Source organism: Limulus polyphemus, unplaced genomic scaffold, assembly GCF_000517525.1.
Source record: "Limulus polyphemus unplaced genomic scaffold, Limulus_polyphemus-2.1.2 Scaffold694, whole genome shotgun sequence".
Lineage (NCBI taxonomy): Eukaryota > Metazoa > Arthropoda > Merostomata > Xiphosura > Limulidae > Limulus > Limulus polyphemus.
Genome location: NW_013666304.1, coordinates 33,370 through 48,096, shown reverse-complemented (window position 1 = coordinate 48,096; position 14,727 = coordinate 33,370). Strand labels below are relative to the sequence as shown.

Sequence of the window (14,727 nt, the reverse complement as noted above, 5' to 3'; positions counted from 1 at the left end):
TTTTTGGCAATGCAAGAAAACAATTGTAGTTTAATATTTGTCGTACGAACAAATTGGATAACATATTGAACTAGAGGTGGGGTCACCAGAAATCGATCTTAGAATTCGATTACGGAAATGATACTAAAAGAAAGCTTTAATAATAAGGATTTCACAGCTTTTGTAAAGCAAAATATTAAGCATAGATGAAAATATGGCTGCATGAAGATCGATATATCAATGAATATTTATTATGTATTTGGAGTGTTAGATATTGTTTGTAATTAGGCACAAAGCAACACTATGGGCTATCTTTGCTCTGCCCATCACGGGTATCGAAACCTGGATTCTAGCGTTGTAAGTCCGCAGACATACCGCTGTGCCACTGGGGGGAGGCGAATGTTAGATAACTAGCACTAAACTTCTACACGGCTTCTTTCGGAATGCGTTTATAAGATATTGTATCAAGCTAAAATATCAGGTGTTCTATTGGGTTTTTAAATCGATTTTACACAATCAGAAAACTTCGTCATTTTGTAATAAAGCACATAATGGAGTCAATAACAACCTTCATTGGAAACAATGATTTGATTATATTTCAATTATATTTTTCTTTAACTTTCTCTGCTATCTTTTACAAGTTGTTTTCCTATATTAAGCAGTAATTAGTCTACATCATTGGGTAATATAATAGAGCATATTTTCATTAGTACTGAAATTATGAAAGCAATTGCATGATTATTTTATCAATAAAATTAAAGGACTATTTTTTACATGATTTTCAACTTGCTAAATTTTTCGCCAAAGTAGCATCTATTTCGAAAACATCTGTGATATATTTTATATTTTTTTCCATTATTTCATAATATTCACCACTTCCATCATCACCTCAATAATCTTCAATTTAGGCCAAAATGTATATTATCAATAAAATAATATCGTCATTTTCATCATGTACAATTTCATTATTGATATTTACAATATTCTCATTGTAATTTGGCCGTGGTCATTTTCGTCTACCGTTTGTTGTTTTATTAGTACTTGTCAATACATTTTCTGGCTGTTTTCACATGATTCCTACTCAAGTTAGCCCCTAGTGGCACAGCGGTTTGTCTGCAGACTTACCACTCTAAAATCCGGGTTTCGATACCCGTGGTGGGCAGAGCACAAATAGCCCATTGTGTAGCTTTGTGCTTAATTACAAACAAAAAACTACTCAATTTATGAGAAATTGATAAAACTTTTACTTCCACTAGGTAAATGTTCCATTTTGAACTAGAATAATAATTTTTTTCGACAGCCGTTGAAGAAGTCAGCAATTTCGATCCATCGATTTGGAGCAGCCAGGGGTCTATTGAAACTAAAAATAGGCTAAATCGTTGTCTTTTTTGGCCATTGGTATTGTTCAAAAAGGGAAACTGAAAAAAAAACTATTTCCACAATGGGTCATTTTTTCTGACCAACAAGAGCTTAGCCAATTTGTAGATACAGGTGGTATTTAAATGCTGAAGAAACATCACACTGGGCAAAATATTGAATTTCTTACTTTATCCACGATTTTAATATGATGTGCATTTAATTAATTTTTAATGTTATGATAAAAGCAGCACATAACCACAAGTGATTATGTGCAGTATATTTTTAAAAGATTTTTCAAAACGTCTAATATAAACACAAAGCGATGAAACATTGTTACATATAATTATCTTTAGTTCTTCTACCAGTCATCATTGACAAAATTTGAGACATTCACATTCTAAGTTTTTTTAAGCAGATACATGTAGGTATATAAGAAATTATTAGTTTTTATCTTTATCTGATACGGCTAATATAGTGTGATGCTGCCATTCAGCTGCCAAAATATAGAAAATTAACACCCTTTGATAGAATCAGGGTAAAATCTTTACTGATTGGAATTTAAGAAATATTGCAAAAGATTTCGGTTGTTCGGTACTCTGAAGTACACTTTGGACAGATACAACGAAACCCAGTTTTATAATGTCAGAGAAGGAAGGAAATGGATAAAAGTTCGCCGAAAAAATATGTTAGATATCTAAAAAATCAGTTCCATAAAAACCAGTATTAAAACTGTAAAAAGACTTGCTGATGACATTGATAAATCAAGGCCTGGCATGGCCTAATGGTTAAGGCACTCAACTCGCAATCTGAGAGTCGCTGGTTCGAATTACCCTTACCGAACATGCTCGCCCTTTCAGCCGTAAATGCGTTACAATGTAACGGTCAATCCCACTATTCGTTGATAAAAGAGTATCCCAAGAGTTGGTGGTGGGTTGTGTTGACTAGGTGCCTTCTCTCTAGTCTATCACTGCTGGATTAGTGACGGCTAATGTAGATAGCCATCGTGTAGCTTTGCGTTGAATTCAAAACAAGGCAAACCATTAACAAGTCACGCACAGATAAATTTTCAAGAGGTACATTCTCAAGAACGTTGCCTTTGGGGAAGAGTAGCAGGAAGTCATTTTATGTACAGAGAGACTAGTTTTTGTAAAGAAAAAAACGTGTATCCTGGTCCTTGGAATAGTAGCACAAGGTACTCTGGACAGACGAGTTTAACTTTGAACTGTTTGTTTCCAATCAGAGTGTATATGTTCGCCGAAGAGTCAATGAGAGGTTGCTTAAAGAGTATCTTGTGCTAACAGTCAAAAATACTTCCAATAAATGCCGAACTTATTTGCAAAAGAAAGAAATTTCAGGGGATCTCCAGTGACACAAAATCCAGATCTTAGCTCCATAGAATAAAAGTGCTAGCTATACTAAAGAGAGCCTCTGGACACAAATTGAAGAAAAATGAAATCAAATTACAATTACAGATATTTTGAGAAAATACATAAGATAGAATACCAGGAAGATGACTAGCAGGTGCCATAAATGGTCACAGTAATTACTAATACTAAAAATTTCAAGACATTAAAGATTTAAAGACTGGAAAACTACGAATTACAGCTCATCATATGTTGATATGGTTAAGATATCTGATAATGTGTACATTGTAAGTGCTGTTAGTAAAAACTATGTGACTGCTAATCTGAAGTTGGCTAAAATATACAGAAACCAGTTCTTCCACTTGTCGGCAGTCTGTGAGTTTATTCTTGTAATTAGATAAATTGCCAATCTTTCTTTTCAGTGGTAAGTCAGCTAGTTATTGAAAGAAGAAGATTAAATAATTCTCGATCTTTTGTTTGTTGCGATTGTTTATATATCTTAATTTATTTAAAATAAGTTTTTGCTTTTAACACGTGCAATTAGCATCTTTTTCAAATTCGAAAAATGTTTTTCAAGCTCATCGTTATCACTTACTTTGATGAAACATTTGAAATGAATTAGTTTTTAAAGTCTTTTTTGAGAAAAATTTTCTATATGGTATTTTTTTATCGATACCTAAATTCCCAGTATTTGATTTTCTTGAACAGCTTTCCCGGTTTCTACGATGAAAAGTATGTGTCAGTATTCAGTAAAACTTTAAACAAGGTAGTTAACAACCAAACTATACTAAAGTTTAGTGCAAAAATCTAAACGAAATTCAACAGAAAGATAAAATGAATCCCTCTCTTTTGTGTTCTTATCACAAACACGTTGTGAGTTGATGTTAAGGGAAAAGCTTTTACGTTGCCATTTATTCCCTGCAAGACATCTGGTGCTACACAATATGGTTTAAAAAAAAATATTTATCAGAAAATTTTCTCTTATACTATAGTGGACAAACAAAACATTTAGGCAAAGCCCTCCAGTGGCTCAGCGGTAAGTCTGAAGGCTTATAACGCTAAAAACTGGGTTTTGATACCCGTAACGGGCACAATACAGACATTCTATTGTGTAGTTTTGTGCTTAACAACAAACAAACAAAATCTAGATAAGCGAAAACACACCCCTAGTATACAGTCTTGACCAAAATGTTTGCATATTTTGTAACAAATAAAATCATTATTATTAAGCTGGAATACAAATATACTTAGCGCTGTCAAAGTGAGAAATGCATGTTATATCATACATCTACGTATGTAATTTGTATAATGAGACAAGTTCTATGGACATCAGGAACAATTTATTAGAACAGCAAACAGTTTTATTAGACACCTGTAGAAGGATGTGTAATTCAACATTTTACCTATAAAAAACCTTACCAAAGCATATATAATGACAAAATATAGCATCAAATTATTATAGATAGCGTCGGTAACCTTATATCAGTTCCTATTAAACATTCAGTACTTGGTTGGTCCTTCTCGTACTCTTTTAACCTCTACAAGGTGACGTGACATGCTGTCAGTGAGGTTATTGATATAATCCACCGTGATTTCATCCGAACTTGTCAATAGAAGGTGCTACAACTTAGCTACAGTAGCTAGTTTAGGGTCGTAGTTTTCAATTTTCTGGCTCATTACTGCCCAACAGCTCTCAATGGGATTACAATCTGGATACTTTGCCAGCCATGGCAATCTTGTAACGTCCTCCTGGTCAAGATAATCCTGTACAATACGTGCACTGTGGGCAGTGGAATTGTCATCCTGGAACACAAAGTTATTGACAAACTTTGCTCTAGCGTATGACAGAAATATCGTCTCCATGTAATACCTGTAGGAGGCGCCATTGACGATTCCCCGGAAGATAAGAATAGCATTTTTCCACCATGATGAATAGCTGCCCAAGCATCTACTGCACCATCTCCTTTGTGTTCCCTTTGGGAAAGACAGTTTTCCCTCATTTGTCCTCCAGGCAAATGACAAACACTAATCCTTCCTATCAGCTTTAAGAAGCCGGAAACAGGACTCATTTGAAAAGATGACATGTCACCAGTGTAAGTTGGCATACTGTTTTGCCCAAGTGACACAGTGACGGCGGTCAATTCTGGTTAATATCGGTTTGTAGATAGCCCTTTCTGCAAAATACCCTTGTTTGGTCAGTGTCCGCTTCACTGTTGTTCTGGATACCCTTGAATGAATTTGTTCATACATTCATGTCGTATGGTGTTGCAAGACTTCTTTCGACCTTGACTTGTTAACCTGATTAAAACACGGTCATCTAGTTTCTTTAGTCCGATGACGTTTCGGGATTCTGGATGCAGTACACTGGGGGTAACCTACTGTTCTGACAATGTCCGTTTTTATCATACCATTTCTGGACAGTCGAACAATTTGACGCCCTATAGCTTCGGGTACATGACGAGGCATGACTCTATATCAAGTACAGAGAAATTCTCTGAACAAAGCGTTGATCTGTCTTGAAAAAGATTCTACTAAAAGCACATCCTTTTATATAAATCAGGTGCGTATGCGTGTTTTGACAAACAAATGCTCAAAGCAACTTATACAGACCAGAATAATGGCTCGTAGCCGATCATACGCTGTTACTACTCGGACATTTACTCAATAACCACTCCATACATGTAGCAATAACATTAATATAGAACAGTACGCAAGCATTTTGGCCAAAATTTTACTACGAGTATGTTAATAAAATGCTTAGTATTAGTATATTATTATCTCTATAAGACTCATTACCGGGGTATTAACATTGTTATCGCTATGATTCGGTACGCCAGTATTTCTATTGTTATCACAGAGTGTGCTAGCATTACATTTATAAGACGTATTGATATTGTTGTCGCTAATGGTTGAGTATGACCCGTGGTGCAGGAAGGAGTTGCAAAGTGGGTTTGCTTGGTTAGACATGCAGATTTTACAATGAGAGATTGAAAGTATAAGGAACTGGTAAGAGGAGCTCCAGTGCTGTCAAAGGCAGCTCAATCTACAGTTGCTGTATAAGTCAAATGTGTAAAAGTAGGGGTACTATAGCACCCCCCCCCCCGGTTACGATGCCTTTGAGTATAACTATTGCTATCATAAGTGTGTTAGTATTACTTTTATAAGCCTGACTATCAGTATTGTTAAGGTTGGTGACGGATTATTTTGTTTGATTTGTTGTTAAGAACAAAAAGCTACAAAATAGGCTATTTTATCGTTATGAGCCCTAAGACTTACCATTGAACCACATGGAGGCGTGACGGATTACAAAGTTAGTGTTAACGCTAATATATCTGTCAGCTTTTGAACTTTACTAGCTAACAGGATTTGATGACACACCTTTTTTCTCTCTCTTTTCGTTGAACGTTGATGTTTAATCACAAAGACATGACAAGTTATATTAAATTAGGCATATTAGTTTTCTTCTTGTGAAAAATTATAACTATGCACGTTATGTGAAACTTATGGTACCTTATTTTACCAATTGGTGAACTGAAATATGTGTTGTTGTTTTTCTGTCAGACTTTCTTGACACTTTCCAATTTTACACGCCTCTGATTTGAAATTCGTAATGGACAAAATAAAGATAATGTGAACAAAAACAGCAACAACTACAAAAAAATGCAGTCTAATGTAATATTTATCACTAACATTAGGCCCATTAACTTTCATTCTCCGTTGAGAAGCTAGATTGACACTGATAAAGTACATTTACTTCTCTTTATTATATATCCTTTCCAAAATCGAACAATTTTCGATGTCATCACATCACCTATGAAACGCCAATGTCAAAATGTAATTCGTATACCTTCTGTTCCATCTCGTCTTTATATCGATTGTGGTTGTCATACGACTGGGTGATTTGTATAATCAGAATATTTAGAATATAATGTACTCAACTGTATTATTCAAACAAAAATTGCACTTTCTGTATATCGCTATAACTTTGAGATAATGCGTACATTCTATTTAAACGATGATGCTTACATAATATGTATATATTATGGTATTTAGCTTAAGTTTTTTACCCAGAAGAAAAATACGTATATACAGTTTTATAAATAAGAAAATCATATAAGCATTATGAAACTGTTTTGCACATTCAGGAGCGTCGAAAACCAGCACGGTACGCGATGTAAACATCTTCGCTAGGCCTCTTTCTCTCTCTTTTTTAACATTTTAAAGAACTTATTAAAAAAGAAGATCCTAAAGTTGGACAGCAACGACCTCATAAACAAGGCTAAATCATAGTAGCAGCCGTTTTTAGCTCCCAATATAAGCGTAAAAACGTTAATAAAGTAACAACAAATATTTATTAAATCTATAAAGTAACAAATATATATATATTAATTATTACTCAAATTATTATTTCAATCATTCCTAATTTATCAAGCGTCTATATGCAAAGAAAAGCCAAAAACTATGCTGTTTACGATTAAATGAAGATAATGCCTAAAGGTGCTTTGCGGGCTTTACTGTATAACCAGGTTTCATTCGCCCGAGACCCTGTGCAGTTTCCCCTTCTGCCTCTTCCTATCGGCGGACTTGTGCACATCTCCGAATGCAAAAGGTTTCTTTGGATTTGTTTGTTTGTTTGGTTGTTTGTTTTATCAGGTACCTGATGATAACAAAACTTTGTCGAAACGTTGTACATTTGCTGTTATGTTAAACTTATATTAAAGTTTTTCTTCATTACCCATTCAAGCCGTCTCCAAACATTATTAGTCTCAAAGTGGGTTCCTCGTCATCGAATTTAGTGTTGGAAGTCCGTAGACTTACCTCTCTTCCACCAGGGAACATTTCTTTGCAAACAAACTTGTAAGAATGAGGTCCTATGTGGTAAATTTTATATTTTTGCCAAAATATAGCAAAATAGTTCATCTTGAGCTTCTGAAGATAAAGTTTGTGCAACTTTTATTAGAACTAGTCGTAAATTATTCTATGACTATTTGTGCTTGTTGTATCATGTATCCAAAGTTATGTATTAAATGTTTCTTTTTGAACAAAAGTTCAAAATTCGATAAGTATAATGATTACTCGAGATCAATCTATTCCTCTACCTAACTATATTTTCCTTATTACAGATAATCTAATTATAATATTTATCTTTCTGAGATAATTTATAATTTTTGTGTATTGTCAGATAGATAGAGAGGTAGATTAGTATCTGGAAATATTTTGACAAGTATAAGTGTATAGGTTTAGGTCTAACTTCTGGTCAACAGATTTATTTTGATAAAAATAAATAAATAAAAGCTGAGGGAAAGAATACGCACATGTTATCGTTAATCCTACATAAAGCACTAATATTGCTACAAACATCCCATTTGTTCGACAAATTTATAGTACTGATTATAAAGGACTATAATCAAGGAGTGTACACTGAATTTTCGGCATACTTCCATTAAGTTGGTATCACGTACTAAATGCCTATAGCCAAATAAAAAGGTCATATCATTGTTAACACCCGCCAGATTTTATTTTTCTATAGTACAAGACACGACATGCGAACTATGGTAAATGTTTATCATGTAGAACAAAGGATCACGCAAGTTATAAAACAAAGATGCAGTCAATATTTTTGAAAGGTCATATTATTGTTAACATGCACCAACTTATATACATATACATATAAGACACGGCATGCGAACTTGGCTATGTATACCACGTTTAAGAAAGAATCACGAACGTTTCAAAACAAAGATGCAATCAATATTTTTGTGAGTGGCATATACATACTTTTATACATTCATTATGAAAATTAATCCATTACAATATCGTATAAAATTTATGTATTTATTTATGTTCAGCGAAGTATGTACTTTGAAACTCATAAGTGCATGTCGAGCATCATGTTTTACAAGCGACCAAACCAAAATGTCAATCAGATTAATAAAAATTATATATATATACCTAGATAATGACTAGCGAAATAGTTATTAACACTCACCTCTCGTTTGTTTAACCTTTTATTTGAAATGTATTTATGTATATGATTACTTGTTCTTTTTACTATTCGTTTTCATAATGCTTGTAAATAAATTTTGTTTATTTTGTTGTTGTTATCAACTGCAAAACTACGCAATGAACTGTCTGTGCTGCGCCCACCACGGGTATTTAATGTCGGTTTTAATATTATAAGCCTTAACGCTGAGCCACTGCGGGGGGGTGAGGTGGATTTTGTGAATTATGCTGCGATGCGTGTTTTTTGCTTATACTGAATTTACTGCTGTAGTACGTGTCAATTCTGTATTTTAGCAATTAAGACTGGGTGTGGCTTAGCGTTTAGCGTGCACTAACCATGAATATGAGAGTTCATAGTTCGCATCGTCTTTCCAGAGAAACGTGCTTTTCTCTTTTGGGCCGTAGGTGCGCTATATGAGTGACAGTCAAATCCTACCATTCAAGAATTGACGATGGGCGCTGTTGATCAGCTGCCTTCCCTCTAATCTGTCAGTTCAAAACTAAGAACGGCTATGTGTAGGTGGTCCTTGGGTGGCTTTTCATGAAAATCCTAAAGAAAGAAAGAAACAAACAATTTTAGTAATTTTTATATATTTCGCACAGTTCAGAAACATAAGACCATTAATATTACAGTGGTTCATAAAAGAAATGTTGCATGCAAAGTGGAAATGTCTGTTATGAGATGGAAGACTGCATTATATGTAAGTAGTAGTGTTTTCTGCGTGTCTTAGACTAGTAACGTAATAAATGAAACTAAGCTTTTCGTTGCTGAAGTATGTTTCCAGTTGTTGCGTTCCTACATTAAACAACGATGAATTTCTTAAAGACAGAACAAATCAAACGCACATCTCATGAACTTGAAATCATTAATATTACATAAGCTAATATGCATTTTACGAAATTTATTGATCTGTTACCTCATCTGAATTTTAGTGATTTTTACACATAAGCTTATTTGGTTGTTGTTGTTGCTAAGCACAAAACTACACGATGGGCTATCAATTGAAACCCGATTTCTAGCGTTATAAGCCCCCAATTTGCCATTGAGCCACTTGTTGAGATATACGTATGTATAGTTTATTACAACATATAAAGCAATAAACCTTTAAACTCTTCAGATTTTTCTTCAAAGTGAACTTATTTGTTACATTCGCTATTTCAACCCTATGTTTAGAATGTCATTTTCAGTCTGTATAAAATTCTGAACTGTATTTTAATCACCTTAAAAGTTTGTGATTTTTATGAGTTTAACAGATTACCACGTGACTTAACAAATAACGTTTTAACTACAAAATCACGATTGATCGGAGCATTTTTTCCATAGTGACAGTACGAAATTCCTGTCGCCCAGTCTGTTTGTTTGTTTGTTTGTAATTAAGCACAAAGCTACACAAGGGCTATCTGTGCTCTGCCCACCAGGGGTATCGAAACCCGGATTCTAGCGTTGTAAGACTGCAGACATACCGCTGTACCACTGGGGGGCTGTCGCCCAGTCAAGAAAATTTGTCGCCTAGTATATGAAATTTTAAACTACTAAGCGATAATGATTTGTTGATAAATTACGACTTTTTCTCTACCGTATAATTGGGTTCATACTTGTAAACAGTAAATAGCTACCCTTTGTCGCCAAGTAGAATTTGTTTAAAAAATTATCTGCGCTTGACTGCAGATATTTTTCCTCATATCTTCTAAATAGCTAAGATATTTCGGTTCGATTCCCCACAGTGGACAGATCGCAGATTACCCATTTTTTCTAAAATAAATAAATTCAACTACTCTTTTACGGACTTATAATCAGAAATGTGTAGTTTCCTAACCTATCCTTCGTCTGACCAAAATTACTGCTCAAGAGGCCTTAGATTCAAGTTACAGCAGCCAAAGGTATATCAAAAATGCTATTTGAAAGTAATACAAAATATTCAAGGCAATGATATAAAATCCACAAGTAGGAAAAACGCTGAGACTTTATAAAAGCCCCCCCCAAAAAAAAAAATATGTGAAAGATTCATGTTTGACCATAGATGTTTTTTGTTTGTTTCTTTCTTTCTTTACGTTCCTTTGAAGTTATCCTTTATAGGTTTCTAACCACAGAAGTATAAAAATCTCATTTCAGCTCTATTTTGTCTGTCACAAATTACTGCTGTGACTGCTAGTAGGCTATAAAGTTTTATTTTACAAAGCAAAAACCTGTGCACTTTCCACATGATAGCTACTTCCTTTTTAGCTACGTGGGGTGATCTTTGGTATTTTCAACTTAACGGTAACTGCAGCGGAACATTAGCTAAATGACCAGATCATAGCCCCTTAAGGTTCTGAAATGAAATCACACGTAACTTGAGCTTGTCGGCCAAAGAGAAAGGGCAGACAGTCATCAGCACTCACCGCTTCGGACTGCTATTCTTAACTAAATGATGGGGTTGGCTATTATACTTATAGCGACTTCACAACTTAAAGTGCTGAATGCGTGTTCGATTGAAAGACTAGGCCTGTAGCAATTTTGTTTCAAACCGATCCTGCAACCGAACTGACAACATTTTTGAAATTTAACTTTCATTGCAAAAGTGAGGAAATTATCTTTCTAACAATACATCATTCAATTTATTAGCTTTTACGTTTTTGCCAGAGTGATAGGTAGATAATTTTTTTTTTTATTTACATTTTTAATAAGATTTAACATTGGAATTCGGTTATGCTATGTTATTTTGGAATTAAGCACAAAGCTACACACTGGACTATCTGTGCTCTGCCCACCACGGGTATCGAAACCCAGATTCTAGCGTTGTAAGTCCGCAGACATACCGCTGTGCCACTGGGGGCTTGGGATTCGGACTTGAGGAAGAGTCAGCGCTCTAATTAAGTTGTTGTGTTAATACTGAGAAACTACTTCTACTTCTTTTCTAAACAAATATAATTTTCCCTCACTAGTCAGTTTCTATAAATGTTAAGTACAAAATTCAGAGTTGTCCATTTCTTTACTCTATCTCCTCTCTCTTATATATATTTATATACACACATATTTATTTGTATTTTCATAATATAAACTTTCCGATGCTGATCAAATATTTCTGTATGTGTTATTCAACATGGCGTTTTACGTGAGTAGCAAGAGTGTACTTATCTTTCGGCTGTTTCGTTATGGCAGTTTTCCTCAAGTACGTGTTTAATAAATGTTTAAAGTTTAATCACTGTACCTCTTATTCTTTATCAATATTTATAGGACTTTCAAAGTTTCATGAAATATTTGAACTTGAAACTTACAGATGATTAGGATACTAATAGTAATACTAACACTATTAGTATTACTAGTAATAGTAAGTAATACTAAAACTAGTAGTAGTAATACTAATAGTGAGTAGTAAAACACTAACAGTAATAGACTTTATCAGTATATGAAAAATAAAAACCACAGAGGAGGAATGATCAAATTGTAATTTGTATATTTTATTGCATTTACAAGTAGAATCATTATCTATCAGTAAGACTATCGCAGTATCAGTTACTGATATTTTAACAGAATTAAATTCAGTTGTCTCGGGAATTACTGCTTTTTTAATCTCATGCCTAATAATAATATCAAAAGTTAATATTCAAGTTAAAACTTAAAGTTAAAGTCTTACTGTCAAATCTGAGTAAACTTGAAGTTGAACTCTTAAAAAAACCAAAAAAAACCTGCACAACAGTGGGCACAGTGAAGATAGTTCATATCACTGCTTTCTACTTACCTATTAATAACCAACAACCAGTAAAACACTAAACTTCAGTATCAATGCTATAATAATATCCAAATACAGGAACAATAACTGAGAGACAAAGATCCCTTCAATTCACCGAAATTTAATATTTTAATCAATGTCTTAATTATTTTCTTTTATTATTTCATATAATCTAAAATATCATTTTTTGGATTTTTTGTGATATATATTAAAAAGGTAATGTAATTTTTCCATTTGCAAAAGATTAAGCTACATTTATACACTTAAAATTTGATAAAATTTCAAAGATAGATAAGAACATTAAAAATAGTAACCTTGATGACATGAGGCAAAATTGTCTCATTGAGGTCATTGTTAAGTAAAATCCAAACTTATAATTAATAATAATTATTCACAACTATATTACAAAACATTCAAAAGTAAACTACTTGTAAAAACTTGTATATAATAAGCTGTAACTGTGTGCTGCAGTACAAAATCCCTTGAAGAACAGTTATTGTACTCTACAATTCCATAACTTGTTCAGGAAGCAAATGTGTCAGGAGGTCTTTTTCCTTGTCATCCATGATAATTTGGCTGGGAATATTTTGCTGACAGTTTACTGTCATTACTGGGACTATTGAGTATTGTCATCTTGAGTCACAACATGCTTGTTTTAGACAACATGATTTGAGATTTTGTTTAACCTGGATTTGGAGTTCCATTTCACCCATTGAGCTGAAATCATGAAGATATTTCCTCCAAGATGAATTCTGTTTTATGTTACTGTAAAGTATCTCTGTTTGATGATTTCCACTTATTGTTTAACAAGTTGCAATAGGGTGTTGCTAATAAAGTACAGTACATCACATCATTGATCCTTTTTAGGACTGCATATGGGCTTTAAAGTTTCACTATTAGTTCATAGATATATCTCTCTTCTTTTACCTTAGGTTACAAAGATTTTAAAGTAATTGTAGAAGAGGTCCAATAGTACATTTAATTTTTAACCATGCATATCATTGTGCTTTACTTCAAAAAGAAAACAAAAACAACTTTGGGTTAGATTTGTTTATATAAGTAGTAGCAGTAACATTGTTATACCTATCCATTTTTATTATAATTTTAGTTATGGGTTAAGAACATTTAGAGTCACTACAATACTTGCTGTAACAACAGTGCTTCATGAACATCTAAATTTAAATTTTAAAATTATTAAAATAGTTTAAGCAAATTAAAAACATATCACATGTAATTTAAGTATTTATCAAGTTTGTTGATAAACAATATGGTGGCATATATAAGTTTATGGGTAGATGACTTCATATCTGTTTATAGTTGTATGGGTAATTACATGCACTACCTTTAGTAAAAATATATATGAAAGTAAAAGGTATTTTTTGAGAAATTATAGCTTCTCTAGAGTGGATTTTTGACTTTTTCTGCATGGTTACAAACTTGTTAAGTTATCTTTGTTTATAAATATAAATTGTATTAACTCGGGTTTTACCTTAAATCCTGGTATACCTTGTCAATCTTTGTCAATGATTTCTGTTTCAGGGCAGAGTATGCATTCATTCTTCATCTATATGCCCAACACAAGAAAAACCCACCCTATGTAGTCAAGAAAATGGAGTTAGAAGAATTACTTTAAACAATCCAAAAAAAAGGTTTGCTACCCTCCTCATCAAAAATCTTCTAAGATTAATTAAATAGTAGAATTATCAAAAACAACTTTTATATATAAAAAAGAAATGTTAAAAAGCTTAATTTAGCACTTTTTTTTTTTTAGTTCAGTCAGTATCCGTGAATCTATAGGCTTATCATTAGAAGTTGCTGATAAAAGTATTTGATGTTAAATTAGTTGTTCTTTTGCTTTACTACCTTAATGGAGTTTTTTGACAGCGATTTTTACTTCTTTGGCTGACTATTCTGATTAATTTTGTGTATGTTGACTGTTAGAAAATGTTTGATAAGGTACTTCATGAAAGATTAAGCTTATGGAAGCTGTGGAAATATTAATAATTGGTTAATAAATTGGCTTAATGGTAGAAAACAGCTACTAGAATGATTCTAGGTTAAGATAACATAACATAGCATTTTGGGACAACATGGGACCTTTTGGCCTGTCTAGGCTGTTCCATCCTCTAAACTATTAATAAATGAACTTTTAAAAATCTTAAAGCCAGCCCTTATCATTCATATACTTATCAGGTTTTTTCTTAAACTAACTTAAATTTACTGCCTCTACAACATCCAAAAGCAACCCATTCCAAAGGCCAACCACCCTGTTACAAAAATGAGACTGTCTTAGCTGAAGATAGCTCCTT

The 14,727-nt window shown here is 33.3% G+C and overlaps 1 protein-coding gene across 1 annotated transcript in view; it reads left to right on the top strand.

The window, feature by feature from the left end:
• The first annotated feature begins 11,706 nt into the window (after positions 1-11,706).
• Positions 11,707-14,727, top strand: part of LOC106460022 (enoyl-CoA hydratase domain-containing protein 3, mitochondrial-like) — a 34,446-nt gene continuing 31,425 nt past the window's right edge. Inside the window, exons 1-2 of the mRNA XM_013919705.2 lie at positions 11,707-11,857; positions 13,958-14,067. Of these exons, the coding sequence (XP_013775159.1) occupies positions 11,789-11,857; positions 13,958-14,067 (179 nt within the window). The 5' untranslated portion in view covers positions 11,707-11,788. The remainder of the gene's footprint in view (positions 11,858-13,957; positions 14,068-14,727) is intronic.